At 44.8% G+C, this 14,137-nt stretch overlaps 1 protein-coding gene across 1 annotated transcript in view; it reads left to right on the top strand.

Annotated features, from left to right (window-relative positions):
- Nucleotides 1-7,446, top strand: part of XRRA1 (X-ray radiation resistance associated 1) — a 57,358-nt gene extending 49,912 nt beyond the window's left edge. Inside the window, exons 15-18 of the mRNA XM_054576179.1 lie at nt 5,435-5,639; nt 6,373-6,488; nt 6,698-6,803; nt 7,193-7,446. Coding sequence (XP_054432154.1) covers nt 5,435-5,639; nt 6,373-6,488; nt 6,698-6,803; nt 7,193-7,446 — 681 coding nt within the window. The remainder of the gene's footprint in view (nt 1-5,434; nt 5,640-6,372; nt 6,489-6,697; nt 6,804-7,192) is intronic.
- The last annotated feature ends 6,691 nt before the right edge of the window (nt 7,447-14,137 follow it).

The following is a 14,137-nucleotide window of genomic DNA, read 5'->3' as shown; positions in this document are numbered from 1 at the left end:
CTTTGGAGAAGTGTCTATTCACATCCTCTACCCATTTTTTTAAATTGGATTCTTTTAGTTTTATTTATTTATTTTTTTGGTGCTAAGTAGTATGAGTTATTTATAAATTTTGGATATTAATCCCTTACCAGATATATCATTAGTGAATATGTTCTCCCATTAAGTAGGATGTCTTTTTATTTTGTTGATGGTTTCCTTTCCTTTTGTTTGATATAGTCCCATTTATTGTTTCCCTTGCCCAAGAAAATATATCAGAAAAATATTGCTAAGAGAAATTTCAGAAATTTTATTGCCTATGTTTTCTTCTCAGAATTTTATGATTTTGAGCATTACATTTAACTGTTTAACCCATTTTGATTTTATTCTTGTGTATGGTGTAAGGAAGTGGTCTAGTTTCTTTTCTTTTTTCTTTTTGCATGTATCTGTCCAGTTTTCCCAGCACCATTTATTGACTAGACCATTTTTACCACATTTTGCGTTCTTACTTTATGTGTCAAATACTAATTGATCATATAGGTGTGGGTTTGTTTCTGTTTCATTGATCTGTGTATCTGTTTTTATGCTAATACCATGCTGTTTTGATTACTATGGCCTTCTAGTTTGGTATCAGATAGCATGATACCTCTAACTTTATTCTTCTTTCTTTCTCATTATGGCTGAGGCTGTTTTGGTGTTTTTGTGGTTCCACATAAATTTTTAGATTACTTGTTCTAGTTCTGTGAAAAACGCCATTGGTATTTTGATAGGAATTGTGTTGAATCTGTAGATTGCTTTGGGTAGTATGGACATTTTAAGGATGTTAATCCTTGCTGTCCATGAACACTGTATGTGCTTCCATTTATTTGTATCTTCTTCAGTTTCTCTCTCATTCAGTGGTTTATCATTTTCCAAGTACAGGGCTTTTACTTCCTTGGTTAAATTTATTCCTAGGTATTTTTTGATGCAATTATAAATGGGATTGTTTTCTTAGTTTTCCTTTCTGATAGTTAATTATTGATGTGTAAAAGTGCAACTGATTTCTGAATATTAACTTGTGTGCTGCCTCTTTACTGAATTCATTTCTTGGTTCTGGTAGTTTTTTGGTGGAGCCTTTAGGGTTCTCTATATACAGTATTGCCTTATCTGTATATAATGACAGTTGTACTTCTTCCTTTCCAATTTGGATGCCTTTTATTTCTTCTTCTTGTCTGATTGCTGTGCCTAAGACTTCCAGTACTACGTTGAATAAGAGTGGTGAAAGCAAACATCCCTGTCTTGTTTCTGATCTTAAAGGAAATGCTTTTAGTTGTTCCCCATTGAATATGATGTTGGCTGTGGGTTTGTCATATATGGCCTTTATTATATTGAGTCATGTTTCCTCTATTCCCATTTTGTTGAGAATCTTTATCATAAATGGGTGCTAGATTTTATCAAATGCTTTTTCTGCATCTATTGATAATGATTATGTGGTTTTTATCCTTCATTTTGTGTATGTGGTGAATCACATTAATCAATTTGCAGGCATTGTATCAACCTTGCATCCCAGGAATAAATCCCACTTGATCATGGTGTATGATCATTTAAAAAAATATTTTTTACTTATTTATGTTTAAAGAGAGAGGAAGGGAGAGAGAAAGAGAGGGAGAAAAACATCAATGTGAAAGAGAAATATCAATCGGTTTCCTCTCTTACAAGCCCCGACCATGAACTGAACCCACAGTCCAGGTCTGTGCTGTGACCAGGAATTGAACCAGTGACCCTTCATTTTGCAGAATGACACCCAACCAACTGAGCCACACTGGTCATGGCAGTGCACAATCTTTTTAATGTATTGCTGACTGCTGGATTTGGTTTGTTAATATTTTGTTGAGGATTTTTGCACCTATATTCATCAGAGATATCAGCCTATAATTTTCTTTCTTTGTAGTGTTTCTATCTAGTTTTGGAATTGAGATAATGCTGGTCTTATAAAATGAGGTTGAGGGGTCTCCCTCCTCTTGAATATTTTGGAATAGTTTGAGTAGGATAAGTGTTAGTTCTTCTTTGAATGTTTGGTAAAATTAAATTGTGAAGCCATCTGGTCCAGAACTTTTGTGTGTTGGGAGTTTTTTAAATTGATTTTTAGAGAGAGAAAGAAAGAAAGGCTTTGTTGTTCCACTCATTTATGCACTCATTGATTGATAGTTGTATGTGCCCTGACTGTGGATCATACCTGCAACCTTGATGTATAGGGACGATACTCTAACCAACTGAGCTACTCTGCCAGGCCTGTTAGGAATTTTTTGATTACTGTTTCAATTTTATTTGTAATTGGTCTGTTCAGATTTTCTGTTTCTTCTTGTTTCAGTTTTGGAAGATTGTAATTTTCTAGGAATTTATCCATTTCTTCCATATTGTCCAATTTGTTGGCACATAGGTGTTCATAGCTCTTTCTTATAATCCTTCATATGTCTGTAGTGTCAGTTATTACTTCTTTCCTTTCATTTGTTATTTATTTGGGTCCCCTCTCTTTGTCTCTTGATGAGTCTGGTTAAAAGTTTATCAGTCTTGTTTATCTTTTCAAGGACCCAGTTTTTTTATTTCATTGACCTTTTATATTGTTTTGGCCTCTATTTTCTTTATTTCTATTCTAATCTTTATTATTTCCTTCCTTCTACTCACTTTGCGCTTTGTTTGTTGTTCTTTTTCTAGTTCCTTTAGGTGTAAAGTTAGATTATTTGAGATTTTTCTTGATTCTTGAGGTAGGCCTGATTGCTATGAATTTCTCTCTTAGGACTGCTTTCACTGTGTCCCATAGATTTTGGGTTGTTGTGTATTCATCTTTATTTGTTTCAAAGTAACTTTTAATTTCTTCATTGATCTCATTGTTAACCAATTGTTTGGTAAATGTTTTTTAGCCACCATGTGTTTATTTGTTTTTCGGTATTTTTCTTGTAATTGATTTCTAGTTTCATATCATTGTGGTTGGAAAAGATGCTTGATATGACTTCATTCTTCTTAAATTTACTGAGACTCGTTTTGTGTCCTAACATGGTCGATCTACAAAATTCACTTGAAAAGAATGTATATTCTGCTATTTTGGTGTAAAGTGTTCTGAAAATACAGGGTGGCGTAAAAATAGGTTTACAGTTGTGAGTATGCAGAAGACTATTCTTGTTTTATGATTCATTAATATCTTATTTTCCATATGAACAACTGTAAACCTACTTTGCCACACCCTGTATCAATTAAATCCATGTGGTCTAGTATGGCATTTAAGGCACTATTTCCTTGTTGATTTTTTGTCTGGCAGATCTATTTATGAATGTCAGTGGAATGTTAAAATCTCCTACACTGACTGTATTACTGTCGCTCTCTCCCTTTATGTCCATCAAGATTTGCTTTATATATTTCGGTGTGCCTATTTTGGGTATATAAATGTTTACAAGTGTTATATCCTCTGTTGGATTGATCCCATTACCATTATGTAGTGTCCTTCTTTGTCTCTTTCACTAGCCTTTGTTTTAAAGTCTATTTTGCCTGATGTAAAGATTGCTACCCCATCTTTTTTCATTTCCATTTGCATGAAATAATCTTTGTTTAATCCCTTTATTTTCCATTAGTGTGTATCTTTTGTTCTGAAATGGATCTCTTGTAGATAGCATACACATGGGTCCTGTTTTCTTACTCATTCGGCTACCCTATGTCTTATCATTGGAGCATTTAAGCCGTTTCCATTTCAGGTGATTATTGATAGATATGTGTTCATTTCCATTTATTCTGTATACATGTGTTTCTCTTTTTTTTTTCCTTCCTTCTCCTTAAAGAAGACCCTTTGACCTTTCTTGTAATAGTGTTTTGATGGTAATGAACTCCTTTAGCTTTTTCTTGTCTTGGAAGCTCTTTATTTCACCTTTAATTTTAAATGACAGCCTGCTGGGTAGGATAGCCTTGGTTGTAGACACTTGTTATCGTCACATTGGATATATCATGCCAATTTCTTCTACTCTGAAATATTTCTGTTGAGAAATCAGGCTACAGTCTTATGGGAGATCCCTTGTGGGTAACTGTCTTTTCTTGCTGCTTCTAAGATTCTTTGTCTTTAACCTTTGCCATTTTAATTATGACATGTGTTGGTGAGGGCCTCTTTGGGTTCATCTTATTTAGGACTCTCTGTGCTTCCTGGACATGTGTGTCCTTTTCCTTCACCAGGTTAGGGAAGTTATCAGTCATGATTTCTTCAAATAGGTTCTCAATTCCTTGTTCTCTATCTCCTTCTTCTGGGACCCCTATGATGCAGATGTTGTGTTTCATGTTACCCCAGAGGTCCCTCAGACTATCCTCATTTTTTTAAATTCTTTTTTCTTTTTGCTGCTCTGATTGGGTGTTTTCTGCTACCTTGTCCATTCTTCTTTAAATGTTTGGTAGAGCTCACTACTGAAGCCATCTGATCCTTGGCTTTTCTTTGTAGGAAGTTTTTAAATTCCTAAATCAATCTCTTAACTTGTTATAGGTCTATTCAGATTTTCTATTTCTTTTTAGTCAGTCACAAGTTTTAATAATGCTTATAACTATATCCCCACATGAAATACAGGTTTCATAAGGTTATTTCTTATAAAACCAATTGGGGTAGGCTAAAAATGTGAATTCAGAAAATTCACTCACCCCCCTAAACTCCTTGCCATCCATCACAGGGAGGAAAAGAAAATACAAAGAGAAAATAAACACCCTCAGCTTGGCTTTTTTAAAAAACGAGTTTCTTAAATTTTTTAAATTTTCTTTGGGGGAGGGAAGGGTGGGAGAAAGAGAGGGAGAGAAACATCGATGTGAGAGAAACATCAATCGATTGCCTCACACATGCACCCAAACCAGGGACCTAACCAACAACCCAGGCATGTTCCCTGACTGGGAATTGTACCCACAGCCTTTCACTTTGGGGGATGATGCCCAACCAGTTGAGTCACACTGCCCAGGGTTTGGCATTTAAATGTGTTTCCTGATCTGGGGCCTGATTATTGCTCCAGCTGCCTATCTCTTCATGAAGTACAACTATACCAGTATTAAGTTTCCCCCAATACAGCTTGCTGTCTTACCTGTGCACCTTGCTATAATAGTATCATGCTATCCCTTGCTTGCAACAGTCCTCCTTTCTTACCTCTTGCAGCCCACACCTCTCCCTACCCCTGCCTGGTGATGGCTCTTCTGGTTCTTCAAGACTTAGTTCAGGCTAAGGCAGCACTTCTTCCTGGCACCCCAGGCTGGATTAGGGCTTCTTGTGGGCTCACCTAGAATGCTTGTGCTCTCTTCTGTTACCACATTTATCAGGGTATATGGTCATTGTCTATTTTCATGTCTGTCTCCTCTTACCCCAGTCTTGGTTCTTGCCCTTAACAGGGCCCAGCATGGGGACCCACACAGAGCTGATGATCAGAAGTGTGAGTGGACTGAACGAATGTGTTTTTCTTCCTGGGGACAGGTGAGTGGGCTGCCTTACTCCATCCTCCAGAGGGACGATTCAGAGGTGGAGAAAGACCAAAGACCACCGCCGCCACCACCTCCAGCACCCAGAGATGCGAAGAAGCCTCGGAGGAAGCTTCCACCTGCCTCAGTCTCCAGCAGGTACCTTGGCTATGAGGAGCTGCTGACAGCCAAGCCTGATCCCGCCTTCACTGAGCCAAAAGGTGTGTGAGGAGAACGCAGCCAAGGCAGGGGCCCTCCCTGCAGCTCAGACCAAGGCAGGGCAAAGCCAGTGCTGGTGCTAAGGCCCTTTCCCAGACCAGACTGCTATCTTCTCTCTGAACGTCTGTCAAAGGGCCCCTGAGGGTGTCCTGGTTTGGAGCCTTGCATGTCAGGACCCCTGGCCGGGGCCTTCATTGGCTCTGGGGAGTCACAGCTGTGCAGAGAATCCCGCCAGTCCGGGCCTCGTTCTGGCTGGAAAAGTCTCTCCAGGAACAAAGGCCCAGACTGGCCAGATTCTCAGTTAAGCCCCAAAACAAACATCCAAAATCCTCCCTATTTGGTTTGAGGCAAGGGAAGCCGTGCCCTCTCCTCTGCAAGTCCCTTGCTTCAGACTGATAGGTTAACAGTGTCGGTTCTCTCAAGGGAACTGGCGCTCAGCCTGCTCTCTCGGGAGTCAGTCCCCGCAGTGTAACCCCTGAGGCTAACGGAGTTACTCGGGGCTCAGGCCCTCCCCCGACCCCAGCGCTCTTTTCCTATTGGGATCTTTGCTTATAGGGCCCTGGTGTTCACTGAATCAATGATGGAACTTCTGACACTGCAGCAGACCGGGCAGAGATGGGGGCTTCTCATCCTTTTACCCAGGGCCGCTCTTCTGTGGGGAATGAAGGAATTGGGAGTGGCATCTAGGAGGGGGAGGGGGAGGTGCCGGGACTCCCCCTCGCCTTCCTGCCCTAGGAATCCAGAAGAACGCGCAGGCGCTGCGGCACATGCTCAAGCACCCGGTCCTGTACTGCTCCTCCAAGCCCAAGCGGGACACTCTTCAGAAACACTATGTTCCCAAGGAGAAACGGGTAAACCTGCACCTCGCTGAGTATACAGATACCCCTGAGGACCCGCACAGGGACAGAGGCAGCTGTCACCTCCCGGCCTTCGGAGGCCGTGCTTTCCCAGAGCCCCCAGTTGCCTCCCTGCCTGTGGCTGTGACTGTGGGGAGGCCAGGCCAGCAGAGTCTGAGCGTGAGCCTGGGAAACACCCTCCTCTCTCGCCTCCTTCCCGTCAGGCCCAGAGGATCCCTGCTCCGCCCCCACGGAAGACTCGAGCCCAGCTGCTGGATGACATCCTCATTCGCATGCGGGACCCCCGGAACGTTACAGAGGCCCCACTAGGTATGGCTCTGGCCCCAACACCCCGGTGCCCGCTCCTCAGCTGTCAGAACCCGAGATGTAGCAGTTTCCGCTTCTGCTGGAACAGGGCAAAGGGCTTGTGTCAGAGCAGGAAGGGCCTTTAGGAGCATCTGCCCCAACCCTTCCCATGTCCGGATGAGAAACTGAGGCCTGAGTGAGGCAGGGAGTTGCCTGAAGTCACACCACGTGTTACCGACTGGAACCGAGGCTTGGGATAGAGTCAGGAGGGGGCACTGCTGGCTTCCTGATGCCCCTGAACGCCCTCCTCACCCCATCCCATTTTCTGCGGGGCTCTAGACCCAGCCCCCCACCGCCTTGGGCCGGTGAGGCCCTGAGCGAGCCCGCTGCCCTCCCGGCCCCTCTCCCCGCAGGGGCTGTGCTGCGCCGGCGCACCGAGCGGCGGCTGGTGAACCAGCAGCAGTACCTGGAAGCCAAGCGCCTGCTGAAGGAGTTCCGAGCGCGCTACCGGGAGCTGGTGCGGTGCTCGCTGCAGAAGGTGTTCAGGACCCCAGCGCCGCCCGCGACCCACCCGGCCCTGAGCGAGGGCCAGCCTCAGTTCGGCCGCTTCCTCCAGTTCATGGACGAGTTCTGCCAGGAGCCCACGGCCAGTGACTCAAAAAGCTAGAGCTGCACACAGGGCCATCGGCGCGCCCGGCCTGAGCCCCACACCCGCCCTGGGCGCTCCGCACCCTTGACTGAGCCTCTGGCCGACTCACTCGGGTGGGTACGGCTGGGTGCGGGTCTCAGAGCTCAGCTCAGCCTCGCTGGCTGGCCGCAGAGTGGGGAGCTCGTCAGGACCTCCCCTTCCCATGCCGGGCGGGACCCGGCGCCTGGCCCAGCAGCAATAAAGAGCGGGTGCACAGCGCAGGGTGGTCCACGTTCTTTCTTGGAGCCTGTGCCAGGCTGCCACACTGGGGCAATGTCCGCAGCTTGAGCCGTATCCCTAGAGTCCTGTGGGAAACCTGTCTGAGTCATACCTGTCCAGCAGGGCTGTGTTGACTCTAGAATAGAAAATAGGCTTGATGGAACAGAGAAGCCGCACAGAATCTAAGGCTCAGATAATAACTCTCCTACAGCCAATGAAGTGTGTGTATGTTGGGAGGGGGTGGCAAATGGAGGCCACCAAGGCCCAGAAATGGTGCTTTTTCTCTCGGGCAGCTTTTTCTGTTGTGAGGGTAAATGTAGACTAGGGAAAAGAGAGGATTGGGAATTCCCTTGTCAGATAACCATGGCCACAAAGTTGGGATTAGCTGAGGAGAGAGAGGGCTTCCATGCAGTTTCCCCAGGTACTCTAATCCAGGACACAAACTGAAATCCCATACGCAAACATGGTGGGCTGTGGCTCTAAATGAGCCTTGGGGCTGTGCAAGGTCAACCTGGGTCGCGAAGTAATTCGTCTGGCCAAGGCAGCCTGTGGGGTTGTCCATTCTTGTGCATGCCCAGTAGTCAGCACCTGCTACAGGGGAGGATATGGACAGGGCCACTGGGGCTGACTTCCCGAGATGTGCATCTGGGGACAGATACTGGGTGTGACCTAGTCACCCGGGCAACCCTTGCTCCTAAGGCTACCCTCCTGGAAGGTGCCTGCAGTTCCCAGGAACCAGGAAACAGTGAGTGGCACAAGAATTGAAGACCCTCAGCAAGACCCAAACTTCTACAACCTAAGTTGTATTTATGGCGATTATAGAAATACAGTCTTGTAGCCACTGACCTGCTAGGAGAAGCATGGAGTATATGCTAGATTCTATTAGGACACAGATTATTTGCATACCATCATACTCAACCTGTCTCACACGTGTGACCGGTTAAATATTTACCATACCAGACACAGTCTCATTTATACAGTCACACATACCAAGTGATAGTCATCCATATCTCACTCATTCACACGGACACCTGGAGAGGTACAGGCATGTTGCTGGCCCACCACCTTGGATCTCCTGGACCCCAAAACCACCCTTCTAATGTCAGGAGGGAGAATCCACCCCATCATTCACACTAAACCTTGCTACGTTCCAGTTCTGGAGAACTGGACGTCTCCCTTCAGCCAGAAACACCACCCAACTCTAGGCTTTCAGGTCTGAAAGGTTCCTGGGAACGTCCTATCCCAACCCGAAGGCAGGAAGCCTTTTGTAAACATGACAACAGCTTATCCAGCTCCTGCTTGCACATGTAGAGACAGGGAGTTCATTCCTCTCAAAGGGCGTCCCCTCTGTTGGGAAAACTATAGGACAGGTCTAGCCATTGGGCTGTCTACCTAAGTCCCTCAGTTGTCCTCTCTCTGCTTTTTGACCAAAAGTATATCTGCTCTCTGCCCAGCCTGGCCAACCCCTCACCAATGTGAAAACATCCTGAAAAGGCTGCATTTATCCAGGCCAAGCACTCAGCATGCTCAGTTATTTCACATAGATTGTCTCCCTTAGACTAAGTTCGGGGGTTTTCCCCTACTTGTGATAGCTAGATGCAATCCTTCAGCAGTGTTGCCCACTCCCTTCTCTGGGTAAGATATTTTAATACTCTTAAAACCAATGGCATTACCATTTTGGCTTTTATGAAGCCTTTATCCACAGGCTACTAATATCAGAACTGCTTTTCTCTTAAAATTGACCTTTGAATTTCTGATGCAGGATTTTTTTACATTTCTTCATTAGCCCAGAGTCGCAGGCTGCAAGGATCATTCTGCATTATTAGCTGTTTTATTAGGTTATTAGCTGCTTACAGAATGAGTGTAGAGTGTTGGTCCCTTTTCCCTCATGTGCAACCAAGTCACGTCAATGTGGAACTTCCAGGAAGGAAGCACTAGGAAGCTATACCGTGACTCTGCTATTCATCTGGGGAGAGAACTAGGTAAGACCATGTGAGAGCTAATATTCCCTATTCATCCTTTCAGCCTCAGCTCAAGTATGTCCTTGAACTCTCCTCCCAAACTGAACTGGTCTCTCCTTTTTTGTGGCCTACTATGACCTCATTGGGCATCACACTGCACTGTAGCTCCGGTGCTCAGTGTAGGGCCTGAATCCAGGAAATACTCAATAAGATTGAATTTGTGGGTGAAATGGGAAATAGCTCAGGCTGGCTATCTTAACAGGGTTACACGCAGCTATGGCTAAAATGCTCGAAGCCAGTGCTGGGCACATTCCCACAGGCACTGCCTCAGGACTCCCCTTAAAAGGACCATGTTTCTACCAAGAAAACACAGTGCTCCAACCTGCCTATTTTAAGGCAGGGTATCAGACTATTAACCTGCCCTCCCACACAGTGAATTGCTGCATCTCTGGAAATCATATGATCATTTACCACTTGTGTCCAACTCTTTTACTATCTCTGGAATAATCCAGACTCAGTCATATTACCAGGTTCAATAATTAACCTTCTGTGCTGTATGATATAGGGCAGCTCATTTAACCTTACCCATAGCAGCAATGGGGTTTTCAATCTCTATGGGTCCTCGGGGTGTGAAAAGCACTTTTGAGGGAAGGTTCTTCATTGAGCAACTTCAGTTTTGTGTTTGAAGAGATATGACCTAGTCCTTATCTCAGTGAGTAAAGCCTCAGACTACATTTGTTCAATGAACCGGTGTTTGTGGCCAATGAAGAAGGGCTTTTGGGTGGTGGTCACCCTCCCTATTGTCAGCGCGGTCGCTCTCCCCAGCTCATCTGATCCGTGAGGTGCTGCCTCCCGCTAGGCTCACTCTCACCCACAGCCTCCCCCCCTGCCCACCTCAAGCAGATGGGAAGCTTGCTGCCAGTCTTCTGAGCCTTTTCCAATCTTCTAACGAGCGAACCAGAATAGTTTCTCCCACCAAATTCTTCAAAATTAGGTAGGCCCATCTGTTTTCCTAATCACTTATCCGAGGTGCCAGTGAGCACCCAGGAGAGTTGATTGTGGCCACAGCAGAGAAAGCTGATTTAGATGCAGATTGTGCCTCACAGTACTTCCTGCCTCAGGGTACCTCCCACCCCCGTAGTGGGCAGAGGGGAGGGTCATCTCTCTAGCCCCACAAGGTCCAGTCCAGGAGGAAAGATGACCCAGTGAGCAACTGCAACGATACTGTTAGCCAAGGCCAGTGAAGGAGGATGGCACCTCCCTAAGGTCTTGATCCAGGGCAGCAGAAAGCGCAATCAGTGACTTTGGAGGTAGAGGCCCCAGCTTCCAGACTAGCTCTGGGCCGGTTGCCCGCCTGTAAATGAGGGCCACCCTTCTCACAGCACCAGGCTATAAGGTGATTGACGAGTGTGGATGCAGAGCATTTTCTGTTACTTTAGGAGCCAAGGGACGATCAAGTGCTGTCCTCACATCTCCAGCTAACTGCACTGCTCCTCGCAAATCATTTTAACAACACTCTTTGGAAGCGGTTGGGCCGGATGATTTCAAAGGTCCTTCTAGTGCTGGCTTACCATGTGTGGCACAGACTCTTACATCACTTCTTCAAATTGTTTTTACAAGTTTATAAGAAAGAGGGATACGTTTGTTCTCTGGTGGGTGAAAACCTTACAGCAGGGGTGTTTTGATGAGTTCCTGAGTGATGGTTCCAAGAGGGTATTTAAAAAAATGAGATGTTCCAAGTACAGGCCTAATGTGCGAGGGCAATGTCGCCCTGTACGTTTGTTCTTTACTCAAACTCTGTCTTGGTGCATTTATTAGAATGGCTGACTGTGAGAATGCAAGATGTAAACTGGAAATGACTTGGAGCTCTGAAGATGTAGCTGTACACCACAGAAACCCCCTCCTGCCTAATTTCTCCCATCACTCTGAACGCCAAAGCAAGGCATTCCAACGTGGGGCACCTCCCGGAGCAAAGAGAGCATCAAAATTCAAACATACAGTCTAATTTTTGCCCAGATTTCCCTGAGACTGCACCCTAGATATGAGTTTTGACTAGAAACAGATCATTCACTTTCATGAGTTTGCTTTACTACATACTCTCAACTCGCGCCTCTCCTCAAGCAGGTAAACATCACTGAAGAATTCACTTCGGTACTGTTTAAACAAATAACAATCATCCCATTTGATTTCATGCCATTTCCTTGTTGGCACAAGCATCCCCAGAAGGGCATGCCCTAAGCCCTGTGTCATTGTCAAAATGTTCTTTGAGTGGGAGAGGTGGCCGGCGGCAGCAGTCCGCAAGCAGCTAGGCCCCTTCTCCAACTTTAATGCACACAGCAGGCTGAATAAAACCAATATACAATCCACTTTATATTTCTAGGTGGGCGGGGGAAAGGCCCTAATGACAACTATGTATAAAAATTGAGAGTAAACCACATCAAGTGCTAAAAAAAAGTTGGCATTTATAATAACCATTTTTTCCCCTCTCACAGTTACCCATTCTCTCCTTAGGACTTTTGAGTGTTCGGCTGGAGGCTAAGGGCTGACCTCACCGAGGCAGAGCCCCTGCTCCCGTTGGTGGCACAGCCTGGAGCCTGCGCAGGGCAACAGGGACAATGTGACGGCTGCCTTTGGGCGGCTAGGGCCCGAAAGCCACCCTGGAGCTCTTCACAGCTTAATCTTCAAGGAGCGCGTTGCCTGTTTTTTACCCCTTATTAGAGGAAAGGAAAATAAGCAAGCTTGGCCTCACCTTGGCTTTGTCAAACAAGGTCTTGATTTAAGACACCAGAAAACAGAGAGAGGGAGCCTGCACAAGTTTGAGGTTGTCTCCCACACTTACTGACGAGACATTAAGGAAGAATTTACTCACAAAGTGTGTAAATATTTTTCTTAGGAAGAAAAAAATACTGGTAATACATAGAACAATGTGCACATACAGTCTTGGCACTTTTCCTTCATCCAATTTAACCAATCTCTAAACTGGTGATTTCTATATATATCTCAAAGTATCTTTTTCTGTAGCGCAATCTTCTTCAGAAAATTACAGTGATTAATAACCATGGGTAAAGATCCATTTCTAGATTCTCTTTGGAGGAAAATCTATTCAGCAGCCTCTTTGCCTAGAACCCCACTGCCCTCCCACACTCCAAAGAGCAGACCTGCTTCCTCATGGAGTCCCAAGAATTTATAAGCAGCTATATAATACTCAATTCTAAAAACCAGGCCAAAAGACCACTCTGTGGATTGAAGGAAAAGGCTGGCTGAGAAAGATTTGAGTCCCTAAGTTCTTGATTTTCAAAGAAACATGAAGGGTTGGCTGGGTTTTAACCCCTGGTAGTTAAAATGACTGTTCCAATAAAAATATAACATTTCTCAAGATCCCATATCCACATTACTCCCACCACGGGGGTTTTCCTTACCTGCATGTATATTCAGTGATATAGGTGTATTTTAATTCTAACTGAAAATATCAGGTAGAAAAGCTATTAAAACAGTCTCCTAAATCATTTGGATGTCCCCCTCATTATCAAATTGTGAGTGTGTGTGTGTGTGTGTGTGTAACTTAAGTGACTATTCAGACCCTAGAAAATTGTAATATAAAATAGGGCACAGGATAGTGGACATCAAGTTCCTAACTTCTTAAAAAAAGGAAGGTGGAAGGGGGAGAGTTTGACTTGGATGATTTCCATGCCCATTCCAGCTACATATTTTATGATTAGGATCCAGCCTTTAATTTTTCTCTCCTTCCTCCTGCTGGCCTTCCATCTCAGTGAAAAGCCAGGCAGGAAAAAGGAAAGAAATGCCAGTTGCTGCCAGCCCCAGTAGAGAGGTCTGACTGAGACGTTGGGAGGGTCCTAGGTGGAGATGTGGGCCTCTGACGGCATCAGTGATCCACAGCCTGCCTCACTTCTTGGGGCTTATACTAAGAGCAGCTTCTGAAGGGACCTTATTGTCCTAAAATCACTGGAGGGTAAAATGCATTCTCCTCTGGTAAAATTACTTAGGAAATGGAAAGCAGTGTTGCAATCAAATTCACAAATACTGATGGGCATATTTAAAATGTTCAAGGCAGCCTGCCTGGTGCTGGACAGTACCTTGAACAGGACCATCCAAAATCTTCGTTATGAAAGAAGTGGCCTTTCATAATACCATTAACAAACTCTCCAGCCACATATACATTCAAATATATTCCATTAGACATTGAGCTCCACGGAGCAGAAACTGTCCTTTCCGTCTCTGTAAATCCACGACCCAGCACAAAGTTGGCACAAGTTCGAAGCTCAGGAAATGTCTGTCAAACGGAACAGAAAGGATGAACAGCACAGCCTTCGGTCGTCAGCTTCACCAGTCAAGCACAGTGGCAGCTTCCCATTTTAGTCAGTTTGTCAGTTTGTCATCATACAGCAATTAATTAAGCAGCTTTGATCTCTTAAGGGCATTTTTCTTTTAGGAAAAGTGAACAACAACAACAACAAAAAACAGAGAAAAAG

This window comes from Pteronotus mesoamericanus, unplaced genomic scaffold (genome assembly GCF_021234165.1).
Source record: "Pteronotus mesoamericanus isolate MK-2021 breed Mesoamerican mustached bat unplaced genomic scaffold, CSHL_Meso_final contig_33, whole genome shotgun sequence".
NCBI lineage: Eukaryota > Metazoa > Chordata > Mammalia > Chiroptera > Mormoopidae > Pteronotus > Pteronotus mesoamericanus.
The sequence above is the reverse complement of the archived record's forward strand: the minus strand, read 5'-3'. Positions and strand labels throughout refer to the sequence as shown.